This window comes from Gossypium arboreum, chromosome 10, assembly GCF_025698485.1.
Source record: "Gossypium arboreum isolate Shixiya-1 chromosome 10, ASM2569848v2, whole genome shotgun sequence".
Classification (NCBI taxonomy): Eukaryota; Viridiplantae; Streptophyta; class Magnoliopsida; order Malvales; family Malvaceae; genus Gossypium; species Gossypium arboreum.
In genome coordinates this window covers 5,062,796-5,075,873 of record NC_069079.1, presented here as the reverse complement: position 1 = coordinate 5,075,873, position 13,078 = coordinate 5,062,796, and the positions used below count along the sequence as shown (strand labels likewise).

At 34.1% G+C, this 13,078-nt stretch overlaps 1 protein-coding gene across 1 annotated transcript; it reads right to left on the bottom strand.

The window, feature by feature from the left end:
- Positions 1-6,179: 6,179 nt before the first annotated feature.
- Positions 6,180-10,529, bottom strand: LOC108487306 (alanine aminotransferase 2, mitochondrial-like). Its single transcript, XM_017791616.2, has 15 exons — positions 10,169-10,529; positions 9,906-9,956; positions 9,594-9,644; positions 9,376-9,441; positions 9,227-9,288; positions 8,930-9,008; positions 8,741-8,845; positions 8,537-8,647; positions 8,123-8,260; positions 7,968-8,042; positions 7,743-7,863; positions 7,480-7,634; positions 7,105-7,179; positions 6,701-6,904; positions 6,180-6,588 (listed from the first exon to the last, which is right to left on the bottom strand). Exons 1-15 carry the CDS (start codon positions 10,205-10,207, stop codon positions 6,472-6,474), a joined length of 1,449 nt encoding a protein of 482 aa, XP_017647105.1. The 5' UTR covers positions 10,208-10,529; the 3' UTR covers positions 6,180-6,471.
- Between the last annotated feature and the right edge of the window lie 2,549 nt (positions 10,530-13,078).

The following is a 13,078-nucleotide window of genomic DNA, read 5'->3' as shown; positions in this document are numbered from 1 at the left end:
CTGACGCTTCAAAAGACGACCAAGATAGAGGCTCCTATACACGTAGTGGGAGAAGTTACGATACAACAAATGAGAAGGCACAACCCGTAAAAGGAAAAGCCCCAGTGGTCGAAGAGATGAAGGAAAAAGCGGCCAAATTTGAAATTTCTGTTAATGAGCCAGTTACGAAAAGGAGGCTAAGGAGTTTTTAAAATTCCTAAAACACAGCGAATACAGTGTGGTAGAACAACTACGTAAACAACCAGCTCGTATCTCAATGATGGCCTTACTTTTAAGCTCGGAAGTCTATCGTAGCGCGCTGATGAAAGTGTTGAATGAAACATATGTTGCCAATGATATCTCCGTCAACAAGCTGGACCGCTTGGTTAGTAACATAAGTGCTGACAACTATATCTTCTTCAATGACGACGAGATACCACCCGGTGGCAGGGGGTTGACTAAAGCTTTACACATCACCGCTCGCTGTAAGGGATATACGCTATCAGGCGTACTGATTGACAACGGGTCGGCCTTGAATATTCTGCCATTGACTACACTAGACAGATTACCCATAGACAGCTCCCACATGAAAGAGTTTCAGAACATAGTGAAAGCATTCGATGGCACGGAGAGAAGGATGATGGGCAGAATCGAGGTACCTCTTCAGATCGGGCCAAACACATATGAGGTAGATTTCCTGGTGATGGATATCAAGCCCTCATACAACTACTTATTGGGGAGACCCTGGATACATTCAGCTGAGGCAGTGCCTTCATCGTTGCATCAAAAGTTGAAGTTAGTATCAGAAGAGCGATTGATAACGATAAATACTGAAGAGGATATCATTGCAGCTGTAAGCAGTAATGCGCCCTATTTGGAGACAGATGACGAAGTAATCGAATGCTCATTTCGGTCTTTAGAATTTGTTAATGCGACGTTCATCACTGAGGGAAGCAAGATTCTGACACCAAAATTGTCCAAAACTAAAAGGATGAGCCTACAGTTGATGGTTGGAAAAGGGGCCCTACCCGGAAGAGGACTTGGGAGACATCCCCAAGGAAGGGTTGAAACGCCAGTATTGAAGGACAAGAGAGACCGCTTAGGCTTAAGATTTAAGCCAGATGCGAGACAAATGAGAAAAGAGCTGGAAAAGAAGTAAGAGAGAAGGAGAGCATGGTAAACGGGAGAGGAAATCAAATGGGAGCCAATGATATTCCTCCACATATTGAAAACTTTTGTGTCCGGGGGAATCATTCATCTCGAGAGAAGCACGCCAAGAAAAGAAGCCATAGAAGAAAGGTTGGAAAGCTTAGACATCAACGGCACATACGAAGAAGAGATCGGAGGAAAAAATTTGTCAAGCATTTGCCCCTATATACCTGGAAGTGTTCTGGATAACTGGACTGCGGAAGAGATTCCTGTAGTTTTTAGAACTGACTCAGAGTAATGTCCAAAACACACTTATTGCTCTAGGCCTAGGAGTAATAAGAATCTTTTGTGAAATAGGCTTATGTTTAAAAATGTTATTTCAATGAAATGCACAGTTATTATCATTTTGAGCAGATATTCTTTCATTCTTTCAATTTCATTCATAATATATACGATTACTTTCGGATTCTTTTGTTCTTCGAATATTCTTCTAAATATTATTTCATTATTCATTCATAATCATACCATACAGATAAGTATTCTTAAATTCTTTTGGTTCTTTATATCTTTCTTCATCCTCATAACAGGTCTCCAGATATCAATGATATGAGTGACACTGCTAGCGGCTCAGAGTCTCCTTTTGAGCGAGATATGTGTATGAAGGATTTTCAGGATTTTGAAGATGATCAAGGCTGTGACCTATCTCCTGATTTGTTGAGGATGGTAGAACAATACGAGAAACAAATCCTACCTCACAAAGAATCAGTAGAAATTGTGAGCTTAGGAGAGGGACAAGAGGTGAAGATTGAAACTTGTATCACCATGGAGATGAAGCGAGACCTTATTGAATTACTTCAAGAATTCAAAGATGTATTCGTATGGTCATACCAAGATATGCCCGGGTTAAACACTGATATCGTGGTGCACCGACTCCCTATAAAGGAAGAATGTTAGCCAGTTCAGCAAAAACTCCGAAGAATGAGGCCCGACGTCTTGCTAAAAATAAAAGAAGAGGTTAGAAAGTAGTTTGACGCTGGATTTTTAAGGTGGTAAAATACTCTGAGTGGGTAGCCAACATCGTCCCCGTCTCAAAGAAGGATAGAAAAATACGAATGTGTGTAGACTACAGAGATTTGAACAAAGCCAGCTCGAAAGATAATTTCCCACAACCTCATATCGACACTTTAGTGGACAACACGGTAGGACACTCACTGTTTTCCTTCATGGATGGTTTCTCTTGATATAACTAGATCAAGATGCATTCTGAAGACATGGAGAAAACCACATTTGTAACCATGTGGGGCACGTTCTGCTACAAGGTGATGCCGTTTGGACTGAAAAATGCGGGGGCAACATATCAAAGGGCCATGGTAACCCTGTTTCATGACATGATGCACAAAGAAATCGAAGTTTATGTCAATGATATGATCACAAAGTCCCGAATAGAGAAGGAGCACATACAAGTCTTGAGGAAGTTGTTCTTAAGGTTGAGGAAGTTTCAGCTAAAGCTCAATCTAGCCAAATGTACCTTCGGAGCCAAGTCTGGAAAGCTTCTCGGATTCATGGTTAGTGAGAAAATGATTGAGATCGATTTAGACAAAGTCAAAGCCATACAAGAGCTATCTCTACCGCGTACCCAGAAAGAGGTTCGAGGCTTTCTAAGGAGATTAAATTACATCGCTCGGTTTATTTCACAACTAACCGAGAAATGTGACCCTGTTTTTCGCCTCCTCAAGAAACATAACCCAGGTGAATGGGATGAAGAATGCCAAAAGGCTTTCGACAAGATCAAACAGTAGTTATCCAACGCTCCGGTGCTGATGCCACCTAACCCCGATAAGCCATTGATACTGTATTTGGCAGTATTTGAGAATTCCATGGGATGCGTACTGGGTCAGCATGATGAGTCAGGAAGGAAAAAAAAAGCTATTTACTATCTTAGTAAAAAGTTCACTGAATGTGAGACAAGGTACCCGCCAATAGAAAAGTTGTGTTGCGCCCTAGTTTGGACAACCCGAAGGTTGGCAGTATATGTTGTCCCACACTACTTGGCTCATCTCTAACCTGAACCCTTTAAAGTACATGATGGAGTCAACAGCTTTGAATGGAAGGATGGCCCGATGGCAAATTCTGCTCTCTGAATTCGACATAGTCTATGTGAACCAAAAAGCAGTAAAAGAGAGTGCAATAGCAGATTTTCTGGCCAGTAGAGCTTCGGAAGACTGCGAGCCTTTGAACTTCGATTTCCCGAATAAGGACCTGATGTGTGTTGTGACCACTGAAGAAGGTGCTCCGGAAGAACTTCCCTGGAAATTAAACTTCGATGGGACGTCAAATACTGTGGGTAATGGAATCGGGGCAGTCTTGGTATCCCCGAACTGAGATCATTATCCATTTACTAGTAAATTGGATTTTGATTGTACGAATAACATGGCAGAATACGAAGCATGCATCATGGGTATCCGTGTAGCCATAGAACGCAAGATTAAAGTGCTAGAGGTGTATGGAGATTCTGCGCTAGTAATTTATCAACTCAAGGGAGAATGGGAGACCAGAGACCCCAAGTTGATTGATTATCGAAAACTGATCCTTGAGTTGGTTAAAGAGTTCAATGACATTACCTTCCGCTACCTTCCACGGGACGAAAATCAGATGGCCGATGCTTTGGCCACCTTAGCTTCCATGATCAAAGTGAACAAACAAGAAGATGCCAAACCCATCCAGACTAAATAATTATTTAGTCTAACGAAGGTAATACTCGATGTTTGGCATATAAAGTTTATATGCTGGGTTTCGATTTTTTCGTCGGACTAAATAATTGGGCATCCTTTTGCGGTTTTCAACATATAAACTTTTGGAAGTTAAAATTTATCGCGTTTTCGAGGGTACAAAGGATCGTGTCCTATCATGTTGGATGTGATGTTGTATTCCTTTGAAACAAGAGAATTTTGACGACCAACTTGGGCTATTCAAATGTTTATAGAAGGAACCACATTTCAAAAAAATATTTTTAAATCTTAGACATAAGGACAGTATTTAATCGATTTGGTACCAATTTTGGGCGTAATGAGGGTGCTAATCCTTCCTCATACATAACCGACTCCCGAACCCGTGTTCTCATATTTTCGTAAGACTAAAATCGTTGTTTTAATAAATATTTTATTAGAATAACCAAATTTCTAGGTGATCTGATCACACCTAAACAAAAAGATCGGTGGCGACTCCACGTTTTATTTTCAAAACGTTGATTCCCCGCTTTTCTTTAAAAGATTGAAAAAGGTTTGACAAAAATTATCATATTTGAATTTTCATAATTTTTTTAAATTTTTGTTTTTTTTTCGTTAAATGTAACTTGATTGTTGTTAAACTTAAGTATAAATAATAAATTAAACCTAAAAATTATATTTATTTTTAAATGTAATGATAAATTTTTGGAGGTGGCTTTGATAAAAATTGTTAAAGTTATATTATTTTAATATATTATTTAAAAACTTCAAAGGAAAATATTTTAAAATTATTTATTAATTTTAATATTGAATTTTATAATTATGAAAATATATTAAAATGCTAAATACAATATCCAAAATGACAGTACTAAACTAGTTAATTTTCAAATCAAAAGTAGATAATATAAATTTAATTTAAATTTAATATGCACAATTAAATTATATTTTTATAAAATTAGAGTCGATTTAATGATTTTCATCTTTTATAATAATTCAAATAAACATTTCTAAATTATTTTTTATTTTAAAAATAACGAGTAATACATTTATAAAATATGTAGTTCAATATATTTTAAATTTAATAATAATGTGAGTGATGCAATAATAATTAAAAATATGATTAATAGTTCAATATTGTTTTAAAATATAAAATATGTAATTAAACTTGGGAAATAAAAAGATGAGAAAACAAGAAGGGGTTATGTTGCAATATTTCTAATCTATTTTATTCGGTGATTTTGGCCATTTGTTGGCCGGCACCACATCCCCAAAAAATTATATTTTAATCAGATAAAGGAATGTTGACTATTAGCATGCTAACACCCAAAAAAAATTTTAAAAAACACACACACATGGGCTATCTAGTGTCTAAAACCCCAAAAATTATTTTTTAATAGAAAAAAATAATGGTACCGGCCACCTAGTTCCAATAACTCAATTTTATTATTCATTTCAAGTCATTTAGGTGAATATTTTTGAACTATGCTTGTTTTTGTAAATATTATTTTTTTAGGGTGAAATGGGTAAAATAGGCACAATGCTCATTTGTTCTTACTGCCATATATATATTATCCCATCTCAAAAGAGTACACATGATGACGACATCCAAAACATCAACCTCGAACAGTTGTACTAAAGTAAAACAATTCTCATGTCAATGCTCATTTTTTCTGACTGCCGTATATATGGATTATCCCATCTCAAAAGAGTACACATGTTGACAACATCCAAAACATCACCCTCGAACAATTGTACTCTAAACATCAAAGTTTGGCATTGATCCCTGCATAGCTATTAGGGATTCTATTGGAGAAATAAATAATTAGATTTTTAAATTTTAAAATAAATAATTCATTTTTTTCAAAGTTTTAAGTTAACTTGAATAAGTAAATGTACAACTCAATTAGTTTATGTAAAATTTTGATCAAATTAAAGATAAAAAGATCATTAATGATCTAATCCATCAAGTTGGTGTTTCTTTTTATAAAAATTAAAAGATTCGTGGATGTCAGTATTGAATAACCCAATTAGATATCTATTCGATATAATTTTTCAATCTATACAATTAAACAGAAGTCATTGTTTCCTAAATTACTTGTAGATAGCTTAATGTAAAAGTAATATACTTATTATGATAGCTGAAAAATTGTGATGGTGTAAGTGATGGTGTAATTTTGATGAAACTTTTAAAAGATTGTTTTTTTACCTTTTCTGTTAAATGATTTTTAATTAAAATTAAATCTCTCGTATTATTAATTTGAGAATTTTAACTCAACTCATAAGTTTCATAAAAGTTTATGACTTGCTTTATCTTAACTCAGTCAATTTAAAAAAATTTCACTCAATTCAACTTGGTTGGATCAATTTTAACAAACAGCAACAATGATTCCAGTGCAGAAGTCTGGCAATCCTTGTAAATAAAATGATCACAAGATTTTCTCACTAAGACATCAAAATTGTAAAAAGACTTGGTGAACAACTAGAAAATATTGGTATATCTTTCCATTAAATAGGAAAGGACAAAAAAGGGAAAGGAAAAGATTAACAGTGTCCATGTCTATATGGGAAAAGTAAAGGACACGTCTTATTGCGAATTCTTGCTAGGGGTACCTCAAACTTAGTCGCGGAATTCATCCATGAAACGTTTATGGAAATCTGTTAGGCGGGTGACGATGGCCGGAATCTTTTCTTCTTGAGGGAGTATTGTGCACCTAAAATGCCAAGTGCCAGGCACCTATGGCCAAACCCACATGTTACTCATTGTTAGAGATGAAAAAATGGCAATTCAATTGGCATAAAATTGCTATATTCTGACCAAAAGCCAACATAATGACAGGTCAACTTACCTGCCCAAAGCCAGAACCAGGAACAAAAACGATTCCGGTTTCATTGAGGAGACGACGGCAGTAGAATAAATCTGGTGCTGTTTTCACTTCTTCAGCAGCTTTGATTGCCTTTTTAGGCAGATTAATTCTGGGGAAAAGATACATTGCACCTTCTGCCTTGTTGCATGTTATACCTTCCAACTTGTTGAAAGCATCTTCCAGTGTCTGCATGCATTTGGAATTTTGTTAAAAGTCATATAATTTAAATCTACTACCTCACCAACCTCCAAGTTCCCAAATTTCTTGGTTAAGCACCATTGTACAATGGGGGATTTAGCATCCATTCAGGCTACAACAAAACATCAATGGCCACTTTGCACCATGTTCATGTCATTTGAACCAATCAAACCTAAGAGAGGACTAACCTTTGCCCGCCGTGCTAAAGATGAGAGGATTCCATCTCTTTCAGCAATGTATGACTCGTATGATTTGTCTCCAACCTGCAAGTTTCATATGTTCTGTCATTTGCAACAAACATCATATGTCCATAGAAGGTGGTAGAAACTGGAGATGATCAAGATTTTTAGTAGCTTTTACATGGCCCCTATGTAAATTATCACCCATGACAAAGCATAATAGTTGGGAGATTCAAAAGCTTTCTCCAATTATATGTTTCTTCTATAAGAAACAATGCTTATGAGCAGCTAGTCAAAGCTCAAAATCTATTTAGTCCTATTTCATACATCCAATGTCATTTGAATACAAACAGATAACTGGCTTTAAATGGCGAAAGATATAACCTTAGGTGGACTCATGACAAGACTAGCAAGAATTTGACCAGTGATGTTAGAACACAGATTCACAGATGCTAATTTGTATATATGCTCCCTCACATCAGCACCAAACCCAGTAACCTCCATGTAACCTCCCCTTTTTCCACACTCTCCATAATACCCTGGAGACAGTAAAAGAGTTTATATTCTGTGTCAAAATTCCAAACTTTGTATAAGCTCATTCACATTCCGTAAATGAAATAATAGAAATAAGATAAAACCAATGTTACCTTTCGAGACCGACTGAAAAGATACCAAGTGTATATCCTTCTCGCCGTAACCCATAGATCGGGCAACCTTCTTAAAAGAGTGGAATTTCTTTTCAGGAACATAAACATTCTCCTGGTAAACCTGTGAAACCAAGGTGGTTATCAAGGTCAGTGCAAACTTGCCCTTGGGAAAGCGAAGTCATTGTTAACGAATGGTAAAGCAAGAACATATGCAAATCAACCTACCTCATCTGCTAGCAAAACAAGACCTTCTTCCTTGCAGAACTCAACGATTGCCTTCTGGTTTTCCTCAGCAAGAACCTGCAATCAAAATGAGAAAAATGAAATTGCAGGAAACTTTTTCATTATAATATACTTTTCTGAAAGCATTTCATTGATACCTGTCCTGTTGGGTTGCCTGGATTTATTACAACCAAGGCCCTAACAGTGATGCCATTAGACTTGGCTTCCTGCAGTTGTTTCTTAAGCTCAGATACTTCCAAACCCCATCCTGTAGCTTCATCAAGATAGTAGGGAACCTGTAAAATCCAAAAGAAAGTTGTAACTACAACAACTGGCCGATCAAAAAATGGTTGGACGGTTAAAGGAAATCTCTATTGCCAATCATTTAACGAGTTCTACCGGGAAAGAGAGCTAAGTACTAATCCTCAAGAAACATAACGCAACTTGATATAGGTCAGTTAAAAGCTTGGTCAATGAAGCAAAAAGTGCGTACTTACTTCACTAACAGATAATTAAAGACAGCTTACAAATAACTAAATACTAAATAATGCTTTAAGTTATTATATGCATACCAAAGTTCCACCATGCAGCGCAATTGAAGCGGAGTATAAAGGATACTGAGGGATGGGACAGAGAATTCCATCTTTCTCAGATCTTATCAGTAACTGCATCATCATATGCACCTGGAAACAAGGAAGAAAAATCCAATCTTTCATACATGCTTTCGTGAGGAACTCATGAAATATGTAACAAGAAAGTTTGAGATGGAAACTTACTGCAGGGCTGGCACCATCTGTCATGAAAATATCATTTGGATCAGCAGGAAAACCATCACGAGCCTCGATTGCAGCAGCAATAGTATCACGTAATCCCTTAATTCCCTGATGTGAATAATATGCAAGCATAAATTGATTTCCAATAATAATAATTTGTCAAAATTCCAAGATATGAGCAATCATCAGAACCTGGCTGTGACTGTATGCACCAGTTGCTCTTCCTGGAATTTGATCAAGAATTTTCCTAGCCCGCTCTATGGAGTCCGCACTGCAACAAGCCATGAACCAAATTACATGAGACAAAGGAATGACTGTAAAAGAAAAACTGGTAATCTGCCAAAGTATTCTAGGCTAGATGAAGAGAACATCTCTATATGTTTAAACTTTCACAGGGCTCAATAGAAGCTGTTAAAGTTTTCTCAGAAGAAATCTAGAAATTTAACAGAAAAAACAGCAAAGCTGATGGATAATATTAAATCTCAGTACCTGAATAAAGCCTGTGTTTCACTTTTGGCCAAAATGGCTGGATGGTCGCACAATGCAAGAACCTATAGCAGAGATATCCTATTTAGAATTGCTTCATTCACAATGACACAACCTCATGGTAATCAATATCGTCTAGTAATAAAACCAACCTCTCGGAAAAAGGTTATTGACTTCTGACCAAGAGACTGAGGATTTCCAATGTTGCAGTACAGAATCTGCAAAAGAGAACTAGCATTTAACCCCAAATACAAAAATAAAGGTACTAGAGTGTCAAACAATATAAAAGCCTCCTCATTTTATTTCAGGATTGCACACTTTAACTTTACCAGTGTTGATTATAAACCTGTAAAGGAAGAAAGTAATGTACCTCTTGAAAGGGATAAGCCTCTGGCTTAGCCTGTATCTCTTGTTGCAATTTCTGCGAGAGATATTAAGCAACTGTCATTAAAGAACTATTTCGCAAAATTTCAAAGTAAATCCATCTTCATATACCAAACTGTATCAGCAGAATTTACTTCAAAATTTCTAAAACATAATGAAACTGTCAATCATATGGATACCGATGCTGTAATGACCCAAAAGTCATACTCAGGGTGTGCACATAGCATGAGATATATAACTTGACAGAAATAAATTTATTACAAAAACATATAAGAGATGATGCAAACTGGCATACAACCTGCGCAAGGATGACAATCTCACCACGTACAGCATACTGGCAATCAATGACCTGGTAATAAAAGAGAGGATTAGTGATAAGGAAACAGATTGATAACAAAACAAGCACAACACACAAAGCATAAAACCAGATTCAGAAGTGTCGATAAATCAATATCCAACAACAAATCAAACACTAAATTTTTTTTAAAAAATAGAGAAAACAAGATAAACCCAGATTCAGAAATAGTCCAAATAGAAGGAAAAAGAAAAAAAAAATAGTACCTTGGGGTTAATACTATCAACAGTAACCTGAGGAGCCATTGTTGAAGAAGAAGAAGAAGAAGAAATGGGAATCAGCTACAATAGTAGGGGAGAAGAAAAGGGTATGGAGAATGGGAAAAAGGAAGTTAGAGAACGTTGAAAGTGATAGTTTTGACGTGAACTTTGAAGGAGATTTCTTGCATTGCAATCACAAATTTCCGCATCGCTGTTTATATATACACACTACACGAGTTGGAAAACCAGAGGCGAAAAGTAAATAAGTGGCCTTTGAAAGGAGAGAGAGAGAAAATCAAAGCCTATTCGTTGGAAGAAACGAAAATTAACCTGAAATTGTCAGGTGTCCCTTTGCGCCCACTGTTTCAACATTAATGATGTAGCATTCAGTCATTCATCGCGTTTAAAATTAAAACTGTACATGGTAGAAATTTTAATTTTAGATCTTTTCCATAGAATAATTTTAGATTTTTTAAAAGTAATAAACTGTCGAAATAGTTACTTTTTTTTTAAGTTACATTTTAATCACTTTTATTTAAAATATTATGTTTTAGTCATGTACATTATATTATTATAATATTTTAGTTATTAAGCATTAATTGTTGTTAACGTTGTAATATTAAATTGATATGGCATGTTAAATTATTATTTCAAATAAAAATTTTAGGTTAAATTATACAATTAGTTTCTATATTTTTTCGTTTTAAACAATTTATTTTTTATGTTTTTGAATTTTCCTATTTTTTTCTTTATTTTCCATTCTCTTCTCTATTTTTTTAAACGTAGTTTTCTACATTTTCATTTGTTAAAACTTTTTATGTTAAAAAAAAAAAATTGAAAGAACATAAAAAAATTTCTCAAAACAAAAAAAACATGGGGACTAATTGTATAATTTAACCTTTTTTTGAAATGATATTTAACGTGTCACATCATCTTATTGTTACATCGTTAACGGCAATTAATGACTTAGTGGCTAAAATATTACAACATATTAACATAAAAGTGACTAAACGTAACATTTCAAACATAAATAATTAAAATGTAACCTAAAGTAAATAAATGTAACTATTTTAATAGTTTATCTTTTAAATTTTGATTAAATGATAGCAAGTTGCGTTATTTTGAAATTTTCATTATATTTATAACGCTATGTAAGCCTTTAATTTTCAGTATTAAAGTTTTAAATTTTAGAGAATATAAGAATAAAAAATAATTAAATGATAAACATAGGTATAATATAAAATTAATAGTAAAATTGAAAAAAATGATTTAATTATTAATATTAAAATTTTGAAATTTGAGAAGTCCAAAATTAAAATTGATCAAGACTAAATTTACAACTTGCACTAAGCACAACGTGAAAAAATGATAATGAGTCTTTGCCCAAATTTAAGTCAATCATATACAATTATTATACGCGTCTTCAATCTCACTATGTGTAATTTTATTGGTGAATTTTTGTTTGATATATTTTAGATTTTAGTTATTCATTCGTTTATGTGTTTTCTGTTAATTTAATTATACTTTTAAGTTATTCAAACATATATTTATATCTGTATTATATTATCGTTTGTAAATTTTAAAAATCATATCATTTTTAAGGAAAATTTTATATTAATTAAATACAGTAAATTAAATATGTCTTGTTGTACATATCAAGAACTAATTATTTACTTCTTACCATCTATGTTTTGACATTACCATGTGCTTCATCATGGGACTAAGCACGCTGTAACAGTAATCTAATCTGCCAAGAAAATTGTTTTTAATTTCATTTTATATTACCATTTATTTATTTATTTGTCTTTCAATCTTGTTGTAAACTATGGGTTTGTTTCTTTCGTGTAGACTGTTTTTCAAAATATATATATTTATTTAATATATAAATGATATTTTTAAATATTTAAATAATTTAATGAAAATATTTTTTGTTATCTAAAATAATTTTTTATTCTAAATATTTTATTACTAAGTGAATGTCCAAAACATAAGTTATGTAACACCCTAACCCGTATCCATTTGCCGAATGTGGTTTGAGCATTACTACCATTTACGATCACTAAAAAATTTAAATACTTACCGATTCAATGCATCATATAAATAAATATATTACCATTCAATCAACAGTTTGACGGTTGTATAAGCATCAAACAACAACATTGTTAGTATACTTGCACATATCTCATATAAATTCAACACCGATATATCTATTTTCTCGACATATCGCACTTGAGTTTAATAATAGTCTCAATTACATAATTTCCTTGTATCAACATATCAAAGATAATCATATATGTACATGTCATGAAACATATCATGCTCTTACCGTTTCTTGATAAGCATATATCATTCATTTCATTATATCAATATTTCATGCTCCATCATTTCCATATATTTTATGTATATTTATTCGGTAATAGCTTATATCAAACTTAACATAAATTATATTTCATGTACTTATACTTATTTCGTTTATCTATCTTCATAATTATTTCATATAACCATTCGTCATCCGATACATATTACACGAATATCAATTGTTCAACAGATGCTAGGCGTCTCCCATCCACGGTCTTATTTATCTTTGACATGATGCCATAGTGTCTTTCAACTATGGTCTTACTCATTTTTCGTCATGTTGCCATGGTATCTTTCAACCATGGTCTTACACATTTTATATCGAGTTGCCATGGTATCTTTCAACCATGGTCTTACACTCAAAGTTGCCATGGTATCTTTCAACCATGGTCTTACACATTTCATATCGAGAGCACACTCCATGAACCTCATCCTTGCAGCGGGATTACCAGTCCAGGCTAAATCCCCTGCAATATAAACTCATAGAGTATTGTCGGGATTACCAGTCCAGGCTAAATCCCCTGCAACGACAATTACTCTAATGAGCTTGGATCTGAA

Excerpts from the sequence above, each read along its gene's own strand:
- LOC108487306 (XM_017791616.2), bottom strand. The coding sequence starts at position 10,207 with ATGGCTCCTCAGGTTACTGTTGATAGTATTAACCCCAAG. Across the intron at positions 9,289-9,375 it reads CAATAACCTTTTTCCGAGAG|GTTCTTGCATTGTGCGACCA; the intron begins GTTGGTTTTATT and ends TCTCTGCTATAG. Across the intron at positions 8,846-8,929 it reads GTGCATACAGTCACAGCCAG|GGAATTAAGGGATTACGTGA; the intron begins GTTCTGATGATT and ends TATTCACATCAG.